This window comes from Typopeltis vanoorti, chromosome 5, assembly GCF_054136105.1.
Source record: "Typopeltis vanoorti isolate ZY-2024b chromosome 5, IOZ_Tvanoo_1.0, whole genome shotgun sequence".
NCBI classification, from domain to species: Eukaryota; Metazoa; Arthropoda; class Arachnida; order Uropygi; family Thelyphonidae; genus Typopeltis; species Typopeltis vanoorti.
The window spans coordinates 150,340,025-150,356,113 of record NC_143553.1 but is presented as its reverse complement, the minus strand read 5'-3'; the positions used below and the strand labels follow the sequence as shown (position 1 = coordinate 150,356,113).

At 35.8% G+C, this 16,089-nt stretch overlaps 1 protein-coding gene across 1 annotated transcript in view; it reads left to right on the top strand.

The window, feature by feature from the left end:
- LOC150106939 (oxysterol-binding protein-related protein 2-like) overlaps window positions 1–16,089 on the top strand; it is a 138,801-nt gene that overhangs the window by 61,457 nt on the left and 61,255 nt on the right. The window contains exon 4 of the mRNA XM_090393509.1: window positions 4,148–4,245. Within this exon, the coding sequence (XP_090249635.1) occupies window positions 4,148–4,245 (98 nt within the window). The remainder of the gene's footprint in view (window positions 1–4,147; window positions 4,246–16,089) is intronic.

The following is a 16,089-nucleotide window of genomic DNA, read 5'->3' as shown; positions in this document are numbered from 1 at the left end:
CAGAGATTGCTAACCAATGTGGAGGATACAGTTGATCGGTGCATTTCATCCTCATGAAGACAATATCAGGGGAAGCTGGAGTGTAGAGGATATAGCAGATGAGGGACTGATGGTGAATGAGCAGGAAGTATATGAAGAATTAAATAAACTTGATTGTTAATAAGGCAATAAGATTTGATATATACCACAATATGTCTTGAGGGAATGTCCTACGGAATTAATGGTACCTTTGCCACAACTATTTAACCTGAATCTTGCAACAGGGCAAGTCCCAAAGGAATGGAAGGTGTGAACAATTGTTCCTCTTTTGAGGGGGGGGGTAACTTTATCATGTAACTTGTATGTTAATGGCATTGGGACTGGCTTAACTGTAGTGTGCAGCTGTTCATTGATGATGCAACATTGGGAAGGGCTATGAGAAGTAGAGCAGATGTGACATTGCAGGAGGATCTGAATATACACTATGTGATTGTGCAAATGATTGGAGTTATCAGTTTTATGTTGCAAAGTGCAGGGTCTCTAAATTTGGTAGGCAAGGTTGGGATGCAGAATATATAATTAATGGAGAAATTTTGAAGGCGATGAAGTAGATGAGAGATCTGGGAGTGATGGTGGGCTAAGACTCGAAATTCACATTGCTAAAATTCTAAGAACATCCCAATAGATTATGGCAATAATGAGGAGGGCATTGACATGCAGAAGCAAAGAGATTATGGTTCCCCTGTGTAAGGCTTTGATTAAGCCACATACAGATGACTACTGTGCATGTATTTGGTCACCTGATTTTAATGGGGATGAGGATGTATTGGAGAAGGTCCAGAGAAGCTTTACTAATTTAATGTCGGGTCTTTGGAATGTCAGATATGAGGAGAAATTGAGGAAATGCAACTTACAGAGCCTTGTTAATAGAAGAAAAAGAGGGGATATGATTGAGACAAATACATTGGTAAGTGGGTGTTACCAGATTAATGTGGAGAAGATGTTTCATAGAGTAGAGGGAGAGCAGCAGTAGAATTAGAGGCCATCCACGGAAGCTATCTAAGGAGGGTGTGATCAGGGAGTGAGAAGCAGGTTCTTTACACGGAGAGTGATTGGCGAGTGGAATACATTTCCTGAAAGTGTGGTGAGTATGGAACCTGTGAATGGGTTCAAGGTGTGGCTCTGATCTTTTGGCATGAGAAAGTATAGATCTCCTGTGATGAGTCCTTGGACTCCATGGAAGTCAGATAATAATAATAATATCTGTATATGTAACAGTAAGGCATGAATGTTGCTCATTCATATTGTTACTATTTCCATACCACTTCATGTGATTTTCAGTATGTTAGGACAATTCCGTTTTTATCTTTCCTTTTTTTGTGCAACATATGCTATATATTTTTTTATTTTCCCTGACTGCCAGCACACATTCTCTTTGGCAAAAGTATGAGTATGGAATATGGCATTTGCAAGTTATCTTACTGGTTATTGAGAGCTGTTTCAGTTGTTCAAGGAAATAGCACAGTGAGTTATCAGAATTGACATACTGGTTTAATAACAGTTTAATAACATTCTTGATGTGGGATGATTCCAAAAGGAGTGCAAAGAGGATAAAAATTGTTCTCCTTCACAAAGGAGTTGATAAGATTAAGAGTTTAGATAAATCTGTGTGTATGGGATTGTGGAAAAAGTTCTGGAGAGATTAGTGATGACTGGAATCCAGAATTGAATTGATAACAGCAGGACTAGCTTGTCATATTTTGTCAGCCTACTTATGTATTACAAGACAGTAGCACATGTTGGACAAGGTGCATATACTGTGGTATATTAGGTTTTGCAAAGGGCTTATCTAGATTGCGACATGACAAGCTGGAAATTGAGTCAGAAAATGGCTGTCTGATAGGCATCAGCAATATGTATATAGAGGAGTGATATCCTAGAATTGGAAAGTCACTAGTGGCATGCCCAGGGATCTGTTTTGGTTCTGTTACTCTTCTATTCTAAGTTTTAAAGGAACACATTTTGCTAGAAGAAACTGATCAGGTTAGGGATTTTGGAGCTTTAGTAGATATGAAGTTTAAGGGCCATATAGCAAAGATTGCAAATACAACTCTGCAGATAATTGCAATGCTGAAATTTGATATGTAAAGATAAGGAAGTCATTTTTGCCTCTTTACAAGGCCTTGATAAAACCACACTTGGACTATTATGCACATGTCTGGTCTCCTAGTTTCCATGGTGATTCAGATACAGTAGAGGGAGCATGCAAAATAGTGTTAAAGATGATATCAGGATTGTGGATACCGATAAGGAGTATTAATGGAAAGGAAATTGAACTCGCAGAAGAATTGGAAAAGTACCATGTGGACATAATTGGTATTACTGAGAAAAAGAAGACAAAAACAGGTGAAATTTTACTAAATAATAAGTGTAGGATGTTATTTTCAGGCATTAATAATCAAGGAAAGGAAGGTGTAGTGATAGCATTGAACACCAAACATGATAATAAACTTCTTGATTGGAAGGCAGTTTCACGTATCGTTATGTGAACAAACTTCGAAATATAGAAATGGACAATGAAACTTATTTGTGCCTATCATCCTACAGAAGATTCTTCCAAGGAAGAAGTGGAGGAATTTTTTGAGTCATTAGAACAGGCAGGTGACATAAAGAAAATGGAAAAAGTGGTTCTTGTTGGATATCTGAACAGCAGTGTAGGAAATGAATCCCACTAGGCATATAGAAACATTTTGGGAAAATTTGGAGAAAAGGGCAAAGCTAATAATAATGGTAAGTATTGTTTAAGTTAAGGGATATTACATCCCATATCGTTTCTTAGCCGAATAAGAAACTCAAAGAGTTTCATGCCGAATATAGTAGAAACTATATAAATAAAGTTCGGCGATTCCAAGCGTAAGCAAATACTTGGATACTGCAGCAACTGACCCTTAAGGTAGTGCAAGCAGAGGCAACTCATGTCAAAGGTGGGGCAAGCTCCGATCACTATTCTTGATATTTACCCATAATGTGAACTTAGCTCCTAGGAGCTGTATTACTGTTTAACATTATGAGAGATGGTCACTACCCAGACCGGTTTCAACCTTTATTGAGGTCTCATCAGTGAGTAGGTAGACCTAGTTAATATCAAGTTTGTAGCGAACAGAACTTACAACCCTTCTATGAGGATTGCCGAGAGGTGTCCTAATAAATTATTAGATATATGAAGAGCCAAAGGCTTCAATTCGGTGACATATGACTTGTTTAAGTTAAGAGATATTACATCCCATATCGTTTCTTAGCCTAATAAGAAACTCAAAGATAAGGGTCAGTTGCTGCAGTATCCAGGTATTTGCTTACACTTGGAATCACCGAACTTTATTTATATAGTTTCTACTATATTCGGCATGAAACTCTTTGAGTTTCTTATTCAGCTAAGAAACGATATGGGATGTAATATCCCTTAACTTAAACAAGTCATATGTCACCGAATTGAAGCCTTTGGCTCTTCATATATCTAATAATGGTAAGTATTATTATTAGCTTTGCTGGACTTCTGCTGAGGACACAGACTAGTCTTTACTAACACCATGTTTCAATATAAGGATGTGCACCTTGCACTTATATCCTTTCTATATATGTATTCTAACTGCATGGGAGTCCAGTAATTATGGTAATGATGTGGAATATTCCTAACTATGTAATATCCCTTAACTTAAACAAGTCATATGTCACCGAATTGAAGCCTTTGGCTCTTCATATATCTAATAATGGTAAGTATTATTATTAGCTTTGCTGGACTTCTGCTGAGGACACAGACTAGTCTTTACTAACACCATGTTTCAATCTAAGGATGTGCGCCTTGCACTTATATCCTTTCTATATATGTATTCTAACTGCATGGGAGTCCAGTAATTATGGTAATGATGTGGAATATTCCTAACTATGTGTCTTTTCCCCTTTCCCTTTATGTTTTCTTTTCACTTTTGGGATTTATATATGAAATTGTATCTATTGTATTAATAAATATATCTAGTATCTCAGATTTGTCTAAAGAGATACAATTTCATTACTCATTTTATAAATGATTTCTTGTATTGCAGAAAGAATGAGAAATTGAAATTTCATATCTTTTGAAGATTGGTAATTCAATAAAATGTTTTTGTTACAGTATGTGGCTGCTTTTGCAGTATCAGCATTGGCATCTAATTGGGAACGTTTAAGTAAACCTTTCAATCCTTTACTTGGTGAAACCTATGAGCTTGTGAGGTAAGCATAATATTAATACTCAGGAATAATAACTTATCAAGTTTGCAATGCAAATCAGCATTATGACTATTCCTATATGTCCAGAATGTTTATTCTTTTCTATTAATAGTGACACATTTTATATTAATTGTGGCATATTCAAATGAACAGAAAAGTAGCCATTTGATTTTTAAAAAATGGAACAGTATATGGCTTTTTTTTTATACTGTAAAATTATCAAAACTGGAGAATGGCTATTAAAAAAAATTCATGTTTGGGATCTTATAGTTTATTTATTTTAGTTTTAAACTGACATTCCTGTGCAGCATTTTTTTAATAAAAGAAAACATTGTTTCACATGTGTATTGGCATTCACCTTAATAATTATGTTTGTGTCTAGTTGCATGCTGCTATACCATGTGGGCTTTCAAGCTAAATATGAAGGAATAGGATGGCTGGTACCTATTCCCCTAGTCTGTTATGCATGTTAATTGCTTTATTCTCTGCCCAGTTTGTATGTTATGAAACCCTGCTACCTCTTTATGAGAACAGCTAACTCACTTGAAAAGTTACATAAAGAGGCCTCACAGCATCAGTAAGATCTCAACTTGGATTTTATTAACTAATGGGCAAACATTCACTATTTTTATGAGCTGTGGAAGCTTTTTTATCCATATTATAATTTCCTTTTTTTTACTTTAAAAATCATGGAGAAAAAAGTGTGCATAGATTGCAAAAAGTTGTAAAATAACATATTGTATATATAACGAAGAAATGGTATAGAAAATCAGCATTTGGTGTTAAAAGAATATTCACAAAAATGTCGAAAACATAAGTTATGTCTCAAAGAAGCAACTACATAGCAATGGGAAAACTTTGGGAATAGGAAATAAATATGAAGGTGGGAAAATGTTTTGTGGCTTCCAGAAAAAAAAATTATTTATTTATTTCATATCTAAACACAAGTGGTATAGTAGTAAGTAAGTGGTACATCATTATTTACAACAAATTAGGATACATTACAAATGAGAACAGCTTAAATTTGGTAGGTGAATTATACAGGGAATAAGTAAAATATGAAGAAAAAAAATTGATTCAAATAAATTAAACAGTAGAAAAATACATAATATGCTACAAAAGGAATAAATATATTTCATAACTGTTAATTTTTCAGAAAATAACAATGTATACCAAAATATTAATTATAAAAGACTTTAATTAATTCTTTTTTTATATTTCAGCAACATTACATTACCATCATCAAGGATGACAAAAAACAATGATATGTGCACACAGGTACTAACACTGGGCAAATGTTATCAAAGAAAGGTAACAGAAGTCAGGTCTAGAGCCCTAAATAGTGTTCCCTAGTGGGCTAATTGGGTAGTCTTGGTTGTTGGACTGATGATCTTAAAATGTATGCTTCCCAAATTTGAGAAAGTTTCATGCACCCAAATTTGTTGAAGTTTGGAAAGTTTTTCATGACTTAGGCAGATTCAAGGAAGCTTTTCATATTTGTATTTGCTGTGGCCTTGTTCTAGCATATCCTGTGGTGGGTGTCCAAAGCATAGATACCAAATTCCGAGTGACTGTATTGGTGGAACCGTATGTAGTCCTTGTGTTCAGATATTCTGATATTGGCTGCCCTGCCTGTTTGGCTGTGGTAACACAGTTTGCAACTGCAAAGGACCTGGTATACTCCTGGTAGGTCTAGGGGATGTGGCTTGTGTTTGGTGGAACAGATAAGAGATGCCAATTTCTTTTGTGGTCTGTAAGTGGTTGTAAGGTCATATTTCCTTAGGATTTTTGCCAATTTTTCGGATGTGCTACCCCCAGATATATGGAATGGTGATAGATTTTGAGTAATCTTTGCTCTGAAGGGGGGAGGGATGGGATTGCATTACAGGGTTTTAATATTTTTTGGGACTTGTAGCCATTGGCTAAGAAAGTGTTAAGGATGTGGTTAAGTTCAGTAATCAGAACCGATTAATTTTGCACTGTTATGTAGGGTTTTTATAATCTCATATTGTTGAGGGGGAACTACTGGTGAATGCATCTACCTGTATGTTGAGGTTTTCTATACATCTACAAACAGATACAGGGGATAGGCATGGGTTCTCCACTTTTCCCTGGCCAACTTCTTCATGGAGACTTTGAAGAAAAAGTCTTAAACTCTGTCCCACCTAAACCTACTCTCTGGCTATGCTACATGGATGATGTGTTCTCCATTTGGCCACATGGCTTAGGTACACTCCATAAAGTGCCTTGAAAAAGGAAAACAACAACAGTCTCCCACCAGGGATCCATCCAGCCTGATGGATCCCTGGCATTCTCCATTTACAGAAAACCTACATATACAAGTAAATACATTCACCAGTAGTCACCCCCCCCCCCTGCTTCCCAACAATATGGAATTATAAAAACCCTTTATTACAAGGCAAAATTAATTAGTTCTGATTAATCAGTTCAATATCCAAGCAATCCTCTGAGCTATTTTGCCAACTTTTGCAATATGTTCTCTGAATTTCAAATCTCTATCCACCATCACCCCTAGATCCCTAGCTTCAGCAATTTCCTGTAAACTAGTACCATCAATATGATACAAACGTATGTAACCTTTCATCCCAAAGTGCATTGCATTTTACAACATTCAATTGACAACCATTGTTATTTTCCCAGACCACCAATTTATTTAAATCATCCTGCATGATATCTATATCACCTTTATCAACTACTGCCCTCCCAGCTGCATCATCAGCAAACAACTGAATACCCCCTCTCAAATCTTCTGCTATATCATTAATGTACAAATTAAAGACTAGTCCTGGTACAGAGAGAGCACTAGAGTACTCTGCTAATGACCCTCATTCACCTTAATTCCACTCCAACATATGCCACTCCCTGTCCATGCCACCAACCTTATGTTCATTCCCATTTGTTCCAACTTATGTAATAATTTTCCATGCAGTATTCTGTCTGATGCCTTTGAAAAGTCCAGCAGTATCATAGTATAGCATTTCCTGTATCCAATTTCACTCACCTTATTATAAAATGTAAATAATTACTGAGGTAAGATCTCCCTTTTACAAAGCCAAGCTGCTCCCTATAGAGTATCATATTCACATCCACTCATTCCTGAGTTTTAACCTACTTTTCCAATACTTTATCCACTATTCCAGAGCCACCTTTATGTAATAGAACTATCTTACCCGCCATCCACTCTCTTGGAACCTTGCCAGAGCTGACATTCAGATTAAACAACTTCATCAGAGGCACTGCCAGTTCACTGCACATTCTCATAGCTTACATCAATCACTGTCACATCAGTAACTGGAAAGTCACCACCTGGATGATACCTTTGCAGAATGATCACTTGGTAACTGAACTATTTCTTCTGCCTCTGTCACTTTCCTACCATCAGCACTGAGTAAAGCTATCTCTCCATAATCATTCTTTCTCTTACTTGCTACATACCAGAAAAACTCTTTTGAATTTACTTTGGCCTGCTTAGCTACTGTATTTTTCTGTGTATAAGATGATACTTTTTTCTAAAATTTTTAGACCAAAAATTGGGGGTTGTCTTATACACAGGGGGTAATTGGTTGAGAGACTCGCGGTTACCATGGTGAAACTGCCAGTACCTTGTCTCCGTGAACAGGCTTCCACCAATCAGCCTTTGTTAACTCTGTCGATTGACATCATTAACGGGTGATTCTGAATAAACCAATCAGAACTCTGAAAGCATTCATACATCTGCAACTCATTGGTGGGGTAAGTTAATGCATTAACAATATTTTCAGTACTAGCCCATAAAAATGTCCGAAAATAATAAACGATTGTCATATCATATAATAAAAAAACGATTGTCTTGCATTTGCTTTATATTATTTATGAGCATGCTATCACCTTTTTGTTTATATTCTTTCCACAGTGCTTTCTTTTTTTGCTGGCCTGGTTGGTCGAGTGGTTAGTGTATCCACTCTCCCGCCAAAAGGCTGTAGGTTCGAATCTCGCCATGGGCATGGATGTTTCTGATTGTCTGTGAAAATACTAGGGGTGGTGGTCAGGACCGGTGCATAGTATTTTTCTTGTGTGTGCGATGAATGTTCAGCACCTTTCCAAAAAAGTTTTTTTTGAATAAAACGAACAGGAAATGAAAAACAAATGAAAACCGCTTTACAGTATAATGTTACCTACGGATTAGTCCTGCTTATACAAATTTTTTCAAGTTTTATGAATTTTTAAAATAATATAAAATAGTAATATAAAGTTAAGATTTTTATTCAAATATTCTTTATATTATCATGAAGGTTATTTTCTTGATCATAAATTAGTAAATAATAATATTTGGTTAACCGATCAAGTGTTGATCAATTTTATTATTAACTGAACCAACTAGTTTCACCACACATATCTGTTGGCATCTTCAGGGCACTTACATATAGGTTTAAACACTCTCATAATTATGCGTAACTGCAAAACTGACAAGAATAAAAACTGACTAGAATAATTACAAATAAAATAGTATCGAACGTGAGTGAAACACGTATCGCGTGTACAAGATCAGCTAGCTGTTGCTGAGGAACTTTCTGTAGTTTGTATTAAAGTTCATTTCTTCCGTTTTTAAGGTTCTGATTAGGATTTTCCATATCTCTGGGAGTATTAGGCCTTGATTTCTGTTAAGGTTCACAGTAGAATGGGCGACTGTGGCTGCTTCTTTGAAAATTCTTGAATGGTAATCTTCCTCTAAGTAAGGAGAACAGCTTTTGTCCCACTCGATGACATGGTTAGTTGTGGAGAAATGAGACAATAGGCCAGAAATGTTCTGTCTGTTGTTTTTGACATAGCCAATGTGCTCCTTTTGCCTGATTTCGAGGCTTCTCGAAGTCTGTCCGATGTAATTAGAGCCACATGAGCATGGAATATTATAAACGCCAGCATATTTATAGAAAGGATGGTTGTCTTTTGGAGATCTTAGTAGTTTACGAATAGATTCTATAGGTTTAAATGTTACTCTTATTTTGTGTCGTTTGAGGAGATTGGTGAGCTTGTTGGAGATGCCACTTACAAACGGAATTGCAATCGTTTTTATATATTGAATCTCTTCTTGTTCTCTTTGTGGTGGTTCAGAGAAAAGGATTTTATTGACTAGTCTTCTTGGATAGCCGTTCAAGTACAGATTGTTGGAAATAAATTTTAACTCATCTTGAACGGTCTTGTTGTCCGTTGTGATGCAAATAGCTCTTTTCTTTAACATGTGTATAATGCTGAGTTTATGTGATATGTGGTGAGAGGAGTTAAAATGTAGGTAGCGACCTGTATTGGTCGGTTTTCTGTACACCGATAGATTTATACTGCCATCAGTTTGTTTTTTGATTAAGATGTCTAAAAACGGAAGTTGTTTTTCTCTTTCAAGTTCCAGAGTGAATTTAATAGAATGATGGAAGGCGATCTTTTTGAGAAAATCATATATGTCATCTTTGTTATTGTTCCATATGATGAAGATATCGTCCACATATCTAAACCAAATTTTAGGTCTAGGAAAAATTTGTGATAAGATTTTGTTTTCTAAATCTTCCATAAAGAGGTCAGCACATGAAGGTGAGAGTGGGCTTCCCATTGCCAAGCCTGTTAATTGTTGATAGATTTTATTTTTCCAAGAAAAATAATTGGAGTTTAGGCAGTGAGCAAACAATGCGGTTATATCTTGTGAGAACAAGGTACTTAAGATGTCAATGACCTCTACTACAGGAACGTTTGTAAAGAGAGAGGTGACATCTAAGCTGGCTAGAAGATCATTATCCGATATCTTGATGTTTTTTAGCTTTTCGACGAAATGTCCAGAGTTTTTGATGTAACTCTCTGAGTTGTGGATGTGTTGCTGTAGGAGTTTCGAGAGATGTTTTGACAATAGGTGGGAGAGTTGATTGCATCAACGATTGGGCGTAAAGGAATACCCTCTTTGTGCACTTTTGGAACGCCATAGAGTCTCGGAGTTAAAGGATGCATCGATTTTATTTTTTTAATCAAGTCTGTTGGCCAGTTGGATAAATTGCGTAGTAATTCGTTGGTATCATTGTGATTTTTTAATGTTGGATCTTTTGTTAAAAGACGGTATACAGACAAGTCAGATAGTAGATGGTTAACTTTGTCCTCATAGTCCTTTGAGTTCAGTATCACAGTACTGTTTCCTTTATCTGCTTTAAGTATTATGATGTCTTTGTTGTTTTTTAAATCACAAATAGTTCTTTTATCTAGTGATGAGAAGTTTTGTTGTGTGGAATAGGGCGAGGAAAGTATTATGCAACTTTTTAATCTTAGATCATTTGCTGTGTGAGGCGGTAATAATGAGATTCCTTTTTCTAGACTACAGATGAAATCTACCTTGGGAATCTGTTGTGGAGCTATTGCATAGTTGAAACCCTTTTTGAGAATGTCGATTTCAGGTTTCTTTAAGATGTCGTTTGAAAAATTAAGAATAACTTGGTTGTCTGGTAGAGAAGGTTTAGACTCATTGTGGGTGGTATAAAGGTGGTTAAATTTTTTAATCTGGGTCTGTCTGCTTTTGTTAAAAGCTTTGGTGAAACTGGTATTAATCATTTTATCTAAGACTTGCCAAATTTCCTCATCTAAAGAGCTGGAGAGATCCATGATATGTTCTTTATATTAATTTTGCTAAAAGAGACTCATCTGGCTTTCATTTTAGCAAAATCCTGTTGCAGTACATCAATGTTGATAGACTGAGCAATATTATTTTCTATTGAAATTAGTGCCAAATCATTTAGTTTTTCTTGACTCATGCTTGATCGCAGGTAGTTCTTTATTAATTGTAATTTAGAAAATGTTCTCTCTTTGCCCGTTTCAGTTGCTTTCCTTAGCAACTGAAACGGGCAAAGTCAATAGTATTCTCAATGCAATCAGTGAATTTGCAAAGAGTTCTTCAAGGTTGTTGTTATAAATCCACTTCAAAACCATTTCTGGTTACTATTTTCTTCAATTTTTCTAGATAATAATTTCAGCTCTATTTGCAGTTCTTCTGCTTCAATGTCCTTGTTTTCTTTGTCACTTAATGCTTTTTCCAACGAACTACATTTTTCTTCCAATTGTTGGTCTTCCATGTTATCACATTCTGTAATGTTGTACAAAAATTCGAAGGGCTCCAAAACGCTACTAAATGAATCAAAACACTCCTTCAGTGAAGTAATTGCTGTTGTGAACAAAATGTCGAAAAATTTGGTTTTGAATTTCCTTTTTACATCAACTGGCTATAGGGTATCTGGTTTCTCATCAAAGAATTTCTTTCTCTTTCGGATCCGATTATCTAACTAAGGACTAAAATCTTCTGTTAAATCTGCATCTATTGTGATGCATTTTGCTTTGGAAATATAATTCTCGAAGGAATCTTCAGAGTTATGAGAAATTCAGTTGTCCTTTTCAACAATTGTTCAGTATAACTTGTTGGAAATGTTACATAATACTATCCTACTTAGTTCTCTCAGGAAGATTCAACGAAATGTTTTGAATTGGACTCAAGAGTTTGCCGATTATTTTGTGTTGCTGACACCACCCTAACAGCCTGCTAATATAACAGGCTCGAATGTCGAAAAGAATGAGTTATCAGTAGTAAGCCGACTTTTAGGGCTGGACCACATGGATCCGATCTGATTAAAATTAGGATACGGCCCTTACACAGAACTCAACAATTAATCATAAGTTGATTTATGATACATCAAAAAATAAAGAACTATTTTAGGTATATTTTCGTAAATTTTAATCAAAAATTACAGTGATATAATCGGGTCCAGGATACAATTTCAGAATTTATTTGTTTTCATTTCTGGCAAGATCTGAAGGGGCCCGAATGGAAGACGACATACATTCTTAATTATGTGTACCATTCGTTGTTCGTTTAAACTCTTATCTGATATTTTTTGACATCTTTTAGGCACCTTTTCTTCTATGGCGCCTGTGTATATTGCACACTTTGCACACACTACCAGCCCGGCCTGGTGGTGGTCGACGGTAGATGGCATTGGTGTAGATGATGAAGGTAGTTGTGGTTGGTGGAGACGGAGAGTTGTAAAGTAGGTGCCCTTCCTCAATGAGTTCCTGGAGGGGTTACGTAATAATAATAATAATAATCTTCAAAATTCAAGTTAAAAGTCATCATTACGCAAAAAAACATGGAAATAAAGCTTCAGAGAAATAGTTTCGACCTCCTCCCACTGAGTCTATGATTAGACAGCGGAGATGTTTAAAATATTGATTTCTTAATTTTGGGTTTCGAAAAAGTAGGGTTTCGTCTTATACATGCAGAGGGGGGGGGGTCTTATACATGGAAAAATGTGGTAATTTTCTCTCAAAATCTGGTTTAGCCTTCCACATCATACTAGTTATTATCCTTCTTGCATGTGCTTTATATTATTTATTAGCATGCTATCACCTTTTTGTTTATATTCCTTCCACAGTGAAAGCATTGTTTTTGCAGCTCCTGTTTTATATTACTACTCATCCACTTAATCTTACTCAGTTGATCCTTATAATTCTGGGTATGCAGTCTGATACTGCCGAGCTCAAACAATTAAATTCAAAAAATGTTTGATACTACACTTTGGAAAACATGGCCTAGAGGACAAACAACATTCACATAGCATACTTAAAATTTTTGACAGTGGTTGGGATTATCTGGTATTCTGGTAAGCATATGAACAATTTGTGTATGATAATTGGTGGCATTAAATGTCCCAGCATCCCTACCTGATTGAGCTGTGCAGTTGGAAAAGTGAAACTAGCTAGAGTTGTAAACATTACAATCTTCAAGTAAAATAAAATCACTATTAGAAAATTAGACTGGAGAAAATCAACATTTAAAGAAAGGAAATAGAGCAAAAGGTTCCAAATGGCTTGTGGTATTGGGAGAGTGAGAGGGATAACAAATAAATCCTGTAGAATACAGCTGAGAGATTTTTATCCATGAAGATCAAAAAGAGGAGATTCTAAGTTGGAAATTCTCTGACATGGAATATATGCACAAATACCACCTTTGAGATGAAAAGAGTCAAAGAGAATGTAATTGAGAAAACTGGTTGGTAGTGCTTAAAAAAAAAAAAAAAAGCTGAAATTAGAGTTTCTATAGGTATATATGTTTGCGTTTTTGCAGAGTAGAAGAGGAAATGAATTCATTGATATTAGAGCTAAAACCACATGTATTTGTGAAGTGAATCTGGAAACTTTGGGAAGTATGTGCCTTTATCTGCATGTATAATCTAATTCTCTTTTCTTGACTTTTTGATGAATGTTGTTTTTAGTTAACTTGAAAGTGGAAGGGACATGAGATATTACTTATTATTAGATACCTCCAGGGAGTCCATAGACTCATCGAGGGAGGGCACCTGCTCTACAACTGTCTCCATTAACTGACCGAAACTACACCAGCGCCATCTGCCACCATCCACCTGTATTTCCACAGACAATCACAAACATCCATGCCCACGGCAGGATTTGAACCCACAGCCTTTTGGCTGAAGAGCGGATACACTAACCACTTGGCCAGCCAGGCTGGTAATACAATAATGGATTCCTTACTAATCCATACACATGGAAAATTTTATCCATCTTTGCAAATCATTATCTCTACAGTTCCTCCTATATACCACAACTTGGACTTCTTCCATGCACACCTAACAGAATAGTGGCAGCAAGATTATTCACTAGCTGACTTGGAATTTTCATGAAATATTTCTTTTGGTTTAGTCACACTATTTAGTTTCCAGTGTGCATAACGACTGTTTCACCTATTTTAACTATCCATCTGTCCATATGGAAAAAATATATCAACTATTTAAACTCTGTGTTCTTGTTATTTCAGTGGTATCTGAATGTTATTTCAATGTCATCGTTTAGTATCCATGTTTTGATTGACATGAAACCACATCATGGTCAGTGGGGTGGTTACACTGTACCCTTAAAAAGAAGATATGTAGGGTCTCTCCATGATGTCTGACATAATTCTGGAAACATCACCTATATTACATGCCGGAAGAAATGGTGAGGAGGGAAGTAACCATGGCTTTCCTGTGGAATTCAGAGACATGGTTTTTGGTCACTTCAGGCCTCCAATGAGCAAAGTGGTGATATTACGCGAAGCAATAAAACTTATTTACCACCTAGTGATGCCTAACACCACTCATTGACCTCTGTCATTCATTCCAAGACTTTTCCCCCACCAGTCTGGTGTTCTAATGTTTGTTGGCTGACTGGCTGGGTAATATATCCATGACTATTAATGGGCCCACCAATATTGAAGGTGTAGGTAGAGGATTTGGTTGCTGTAGACTGATCAGAAGTTTACATAGCCCATATAGTGATGACCACATTCTAAGTTTAACTCTAGACACTGCAGCCACACAGTCTACTTGGCTGTCCCCCAGAAGAATGTCTTTGTCCTTCTTTTTACGCCCAGGAGCTTCTTAGAAGCAATATCTTTGAAAGGTTATTGAATTTCCATAGATGCCTATTCTTAATTTTCTATATTCTCAGCAGCTGAAATGTTGGAAGCATCTTAAAGGATTGTGTGGGCAAGTCAAGTCATGATTAGAACCAAATTGTTTCTCTAGACACTAGCTTGCTTGTAAATGCACAGGGTTCAGCAGAAAACTTCAGGTTCGAAATGATGTTAATGACATCATTTCCAATGACCATTTCAACTAATGAGATAAAAACTAAGATAACATAACTAGCCTGCTATGTTATCTCATCAGTTTGTTTGTTAACAAACTTATTTGCCCTACATGCTACTAAATTTCTGTGAATCATGACAAGCCTTGGGTGCAAGCTTATAGCTTAATTATCACTCATCTGGATATTTTTAGAAAACAGGTAAGAAAACATATGATATAACAACTAAAAAATTTAATTACCATTTTTATTATTTTGGCAAAGTAAAATTGGCATTGTCAGAGACAGTTAAATGTATATGCGTGCATGTAGGCTCTATGCTCACCACAGAATTTGCTAACAGAGGTCATCTGTTACTACCTTACTCCATAGAAGTAAATAAAAATTAGAGTGAAAAAATGTTTGCATATCTGGGAGACTCATTTTTAGAACTTTATTCCAATGACTATGAGTTCCTAATAACACCTTCTAGGCAGCCCAATTTAGGAGTGTATACTTTGCTTTTTTTCCTTATATCATTCTTTTTTGCTATATAGTAATTGTATGCATTTATTTGTATACCTATGTATTTTTTCGTGATGATGATCATAATGACATGAAATATTGGAATTAGTAATTAAAGTGTTGGTTAATTATATCATGGATAATTGTCATACAATTCCTCTGTAGCCCTGTGGAAATGGCATTTGCTTCCATAGCACTAGAATAGTGCTGAGAAAGACTTATTAGGTTTGATTCTAGTTGCCAACTAGAACTTTTTCTAGGCCTTTCTTTGGCCAGTTCCTGAGTTAGGCAACTTTTTGGCAGAGAAAAGTAGGATTCTCTATCCTGGAAACTTGGATTTTTAACCCTGCATCTGAAAATGTCAGCTATATAACTTGCACTATTTAAGTCATAATAAATACCTGTTATGTGTATGAGATGGCAGTACTTGTCATTTATAAAGTTTCCTCCAAAAGCATGTGATAGCTGAAGAGTGAATAAAACTGTTCACCATCCTTCAAAAAGTTAATGAGGACTAAAGGAGCTCCACCTATTATTCCACTAAATTTCTGTAAATCATGACAAGCCTTAGATTTATTTACTTATTTATTTTGTAAATTGCTATCTGATTCCTAGAATACAGGCTTGAATAATAATCATTGTATAAGCTTGAACTCAAAACTCTTATTCAAAATAAATGTGAAA